This window comes from Manihot esculenta, chromosome 8 (assembly GCF_001659605.2).
Source record: "Manihot esculenta cultivar AM560-2 chromosome 8, M.esculenta_v8, whole genome shotgun sequence".
Classification (NCBI taxonomy): Eukaryota; Viridiplantae; Streptophyta; class Magnoliopsida; order Malpighiales; family Euphorbiaceae; genus Manihot; species Manihot esculenta.
Genome location: NC_035168.2, coordinates 7,328,955 through 7,334,643, shown reverse-complemented (window position 1 = coordinate 7,334,643; position 5,689 = coordinate 7,328,955). Strand labels below are relative to the sequence as shown.

Below are 5,689 nucleotides of genomic sequence, written 5' to 3'. Positions count from 1 at the left end.
GAAAAAAATATTTTTTTTAAATTATTTTATGCGAATAATAAAAAGGAAATAAATCCAATTGAATGATTTATTTTTTCTCAAATTTCCTAAATCAATATCAGTTGGACCATTAAAAAACATCTCTTAGGTTTGGATCCAACCATGAAGAAACAGTAACATTGATCTTTCTTTCATGAACATTAGCGTGTAAAGTTTGGTACCAAATCGAGTTAGTAAATATTAAAACGTTGCGTTTTGTCTTGAGATTCTCTAGTTCTATTCTCGTGTAAATTTGTTAGAAAATATTAAATCTCTCAAGTGCTTCACCTTTCATGAAGGATATTGCATGGCTGCCACCTCTTGATTATCCCGTGATTGTAAATAACTATAAAAAAATAAGGTTACTTTTGTTTTTCAAAATTAAATATTTAATCCATATTATATTTCAATTCAATTAATATATTTTAAATTTTAAGTATTTAATCATTCCATAAAAAAATATTAATTAACTTATTTTAACCTTTACTCAAATTGACTAAATTAGAGATTATCAGTATTCGGTTCAAATCGAAAAGATTAATTAAATTAAATTAATTTAAAAATTCAATTTTTTTTTAAATATTTTAATTAAATTTTAAAATATTAAAAAATAAGATATAAAAAATATAAAGTTTATTAAAAATCCAATCCATTAAATTGAATCGAATTAAATTAAATCAATCGATTCAATTCAAATTGATTTCTGATAAAATCAATTGGATTCAATTTTTATAAATACTAAATTTTTAATTTTTAATTTATTCAATTTGATTTTGAATTAAATTGATGAAATTATCCCTCTATATTAAATATAAAAAATTAAAATTATAAAAGTTAAATAATATTAAAATATATTTAAAATATGAAAGTAAATATTATAAAATTTAAGGTTAAAATTAGTGTATTAAATTTTTTTAAGAGAATAAGTAAAAAATAAATTTTACAAAATTTAAACATATTATAATTATATATTTTTTAAAAAATAAAGACTAATTAATTAATTTTATTAAAATATCATAACTTTATCATTATTTACTCACTTTATTAATATTTCTTTTGTTTTGGTTTGCTTTAATTTTTGTGATCAATTTTAAATTTATTGAATTGACACTTAGAACAAAAAATCAATTTTTAGCATTCTACTCCTAATTAATCTTAATTTAACTATCAAATGGAATCAAATAAAATTAATTTAGTTTGATTCCATTTTGTTGTTTTAATAAATTGATTTTATATTTTGAAAAATTCAATTTGATTGGTTAGATTTAATTTTTAATATTCCTAAATTACTTATTTATCAATATTAGAGGAAAAATATTGAGATTATCTAAAAAGAGCTTAGTTAAATAAATAATAATGGCAAATATTTTTTATTTGCTTAATTTTAATTAGGATATAATTTATTTCATATTTCTTATAAATGTTAGGATCGGTTAGATTTCATTTAATATTTATTATTTAAAATATTAATAGATTAAAATTCAGTTCTCCCATTTTTTACATAAAATATTATAATTGCTAAAATTTATTACTAATGAGTGAAATTATTTACCCTTTTATTTTTTTTTTTTACTTTAAGTCAATGCTAAGAAAAAACATATTTTGCGAATTCATTTGATTAATGAATTAGAAAATTGATATTTGATTAAAAAAATTAAATTCTACAGAAATAATTATCTAATGCATTAGCTACCAAATTGGATAAATAATTATAATATCCCAGTATTTTAATAAAATTATATATATATTTAATATTATTTTCTGAAAACACAATTAAAACTTTAATTAATAAATTTTTTTAAAATTAAAATTTTTAGTCATTTTATAAAAAAAAATATATTAATCAAATTGTTAAATGAGGAATCCACTATTTTGTTAATGTCTATAAGTCGTAGCTCTTTTACTCAGCAAGTTCACTAGCTTTATAAAATCTTTTTGACCCAATATGATGAAATACTAATTAAAAAAAAATATCAACTTAGTTCACTCAAAATTATATTTAGACTTTCAAGTCCTTATTGTTGGACAATTGTGAAACATCACAATTAACTTATACAAAAACGACGTAGCAAGTCAAATCAAACGACCAATAAAAAAAAAAAAAAGGAATGGTAGGAAAAGCCCTTTAAAACGAAAAGACAAAGCCCAAACCACCGAAAGCCGAACCTCTCTTTCTTTTCAACACCGAAAAGAAATTTGTATAAATCATTTCATTCCTCTACGTTTCCTTTCATTTTCCTTTTACACCGTTTCCTCACTTTTGAAAAAAAAAAATTACAATCATGCAGCCCGATAACTCCCCGGAAAATTCTCACTTGTACCGGTTTCTCGCTGAGAACGGCGTTTTCAACGTCGGACCATACGGTTTCCCGGCAATGCAAAGCTTGTGTAGTTCTTCCTCGTCGTCTTACCATAATTACCCCTTGGAAGGGTCTGTAATTACGGATATGACACCACAGGATAGAGCTCTTGCTGCTTTGAAGAATCATAAAGAAGCTGAGAAGAGAAGGAGAGAGAGAATTAACTCTCATCTTGATAAGCTCAGGAATCTACTTCCTTGCAACTCTAAGGTAAATTATGGATGATTTGTCTTTGTGTTTGATAGAGTTCAATTTCAGGCTGTTTGATGATTTTTTAAGCTTGTTTGGAGCTTTTGGTTGGGTTTTAATGGTGGAGATTGTGAATTTTTTTTTTGTGCTTTGTTCTTGTATAGTGTTTTCATATGTGGTAATTGTTGAAGGTTTGATCAATGTGTTCTTTCCCTTTATCAATTATTGTGTTTGTTCACTGTTTGTTAGCTGAGAAACTGGGAAAAAGAAAGTAAAACTTTGAATTTTAGACTCCTACTTTTTGACCCACAAAGCCAAAATCCCTGCTGACTGACTTGACATTTGCCAAACTCAATCATTTACCGAATCAAATCCGTTTTTGTGAGGTAAATTTTTGTGGGTTCACATGATAGATTTTCATAAATATTTTGTTTTACTTGTTTTTTCACTTTCCCTCATTTTCTTGGCAACCAAACGCGAGAATACAGGACCTGCGGAGCTAACATAGTTAAATCCAGATTCTGGAATCTTGGATCCATACCAGGCTTTAGAAGTGTTTTTTGAATGTTCAAACTGAACCTTATCTGCAAAAGCAAAAGCAAGAATTAAAGCTTTTCTTTTCTATTTTTCTAAATTTTCTTTACCTTTTTTCTCCAAATTTCTCTAGGGTTTAGTCTAGTCTACCTCTGAAAGCTGCTAAGCTTTTTTACGTTTAGGGTTTCTTTCTCACAGTTCTTTTTTTTTTTTCCTGTTTGAATTTTCACAGACAGACAAAGCTTCACTTCTTGCAAAAGTAGTTCAACGAGTGAGAGAACTCAAGCAACAGACCTCACAAATTCCAGGGCTCGAAACCTTCCCATCAGAAACCGATGAGATCACTGTACTTTCCGGCGAGTGTTCAAGCGATGGACAGTTGATCTTCAAGGCATCTTTGTGCTGTGAAGACCGCTCTGACCTTTTGCCTGACCTCATTGAGATACTTAAATCTCTGCATTTGAAGACTCTGAGAGCTGAAATGGTAACAATTGGAGGAAGAATCAGGAACGTCCTTATAGTCGCTGCTGAGAAAGATCACAGTATTGAATCAGTACATTTCTTGCAAACTGCACTGAAATCTTTACTTGAAAGATCAAATTCTAGTGATAGGTCTAAAAGGAGAAGGGTATTAGATCATAAACTAATAATCCAATGACTATGTAGTTTCTTTTCTTCCTTAATTTTCCTTTCATTAAAGCTTCATTACCTAACTAGAGAAAAGAAAAGCTTGGTTAGCTTGGTTACAGTGTGCTTGTTTAAGAGGTCAGAAGGATTCAAACTCTCCACCTAACAGGAGAAAAGAAAAGCTTCATTGTTTGTAAATGTTCCCTTTAGTCTTGTGGAAGCCGCAGGTAGCTCTATGTTTAAGTTTGGAGGTTGGTTTGTTTGTTTTAATGGAAACCCAGAAATTAAAGATGGAAAATTTATGTGCGTGTGGTAGGCAGCTAGCATTTTGTTAACTAATCTAGGGTTTTCAGATTGTGGGTTAATATCCATGCATGTGAATCTATGATCAATTGCTTTGCAACGGGCTGGAGATAATATGTTAGGTCAATCAAAGAATATTCCTCTGTGCTGATTCAGAAATGAATCAGAAGAAGAAGATGAAGAAGAACACGTTGATATGTAAGCATAATGAATGTGATTTACGGAAACTCTGTAAAAGCAGAAACTTGTATGAGTTTCTGATTTGAAAATAGGAGATTTAATATTTGTATCTTTTGTCTCTGTACTGGGATTTCAATGGATTACCTCACTTTTCTTTTTTGAAATTATAATTCTGTTTATTCATTATTGAGATTTTATTTTTCAATATTATAATAATGATTTTGGAGAAAACAGGAAGTGAAAGATTTTGGAGGTATTGCAGAATTTATTTGGGTTGGATTCATTATCAGATATGATGCTTATAACATGTGGCAGAGTTTCAGATCAGACAATGATAGCCACTGAATAAAAACCAGTAAAGGACAAGTGGGTTATTTTCTTTCGTTTTCTTTTTTTTTCTTTCCTGCAAGAGAACTTGAGATTTTGTAAGTGTTTATGTTTTCTGTTCTAACACAACAGATGACAAGCTCACTTAGGAAAAAAAAAAACATTCTCACAAGAATCAAAGTGGATATCTCTGCATTTTTACAAGCTTTTTATAGTCCCAAATTCTGAATCTTTTTAAAAATATGTATCAGTATACATATGTATTAGAGAGATATTTTCCTTTTCTTAATTCAAAATATTAAAGAAAAAGATATCAAAATTTTAAACCTTGACAACTAAGTATAATGTTCACTCCACGGATCAGTCTTATCTAGGGAACCTATTATATGCTCAAGTTCATAAAATAATGAATTTAAAATTATTAAATTATATTTACGTTTAAATTTATATACAATTTTAATTAATTATATATTACTATAATGTAAATATTTAATTTAACATTGAATTTATATAAATATTAAATTTAAATATCAGTAATTTTTTTAAAAATAATACTATTTAATCTTTATAGTATTTACTTATTAGTTAGTTTTTTTTAAAAAATATATATTAAATTATTTTTAAATTAAAAAATTTTATTAATTATTAGTTTTTCATTTATTTTAACTGTTAAAATTTTACTATTTAGTCATCTGATACTCATTACTAGTTCATCTTTTAATTTTAAAAAATATATTAAAAATTCTACCAATTAGTCCCTTATATTCAAATTTATTTTTTTTTTATTTCAGTTTTGGTTCTGGCTAAGAATTAAAACGAAATTAAATCTTTCATTTTTTAATTTTTAAGAACCATACTTGAAATCAAATTTTATTATTTGTCTGGTTCTAAAAAATTTTGATACGATTTAGTTCTAATTTTGATTTTATTTTTTTAGTTGTAATTTTAATTTTAATTTCAGTTTAAATATTAATAATACTACACGCATAAAATTATAATATTTTTAAGTTTATTTTAAAATAATAAATAATTAATATCAAAATAATGATAAAAACAATAATATTAGCATTTAAATAATAATAATAATATTACTATTAGTATATATTATATATATTTTTAATAAAAATGTTATATTATTTTATATACAGTTA

At 25.8% G+C, this 5,689-nt stretch overlaps 1 protein-coding gene across 1 annotated transcript; it reads left to right on the top strand.

Moving 5' to 3' along the window:
• Positions 1-2,179: 2,179 nt before the first annotated feature.
• LOC110620483 (transcription factor bHLH106) lies at positions 2,180-4,375 on the top strand. The gene is made up of 2 exons (XM_021764242.2): positions 2,180-2,588; positions 3,334-4,375. Exons 1-2 carry the CDS (start codon positions 2,301-2,303, stop codon positions 3,757-3,759), a joined length of 714 nt encoding a protein of 237 aa, XP_021619934.1. The 5' UTR covers positions 2,180-2,300; the 3' UTR covers positions 3,760-4,375.
• Positions 4,376-5,689: the final 1,314 nt, after the last annotated feature.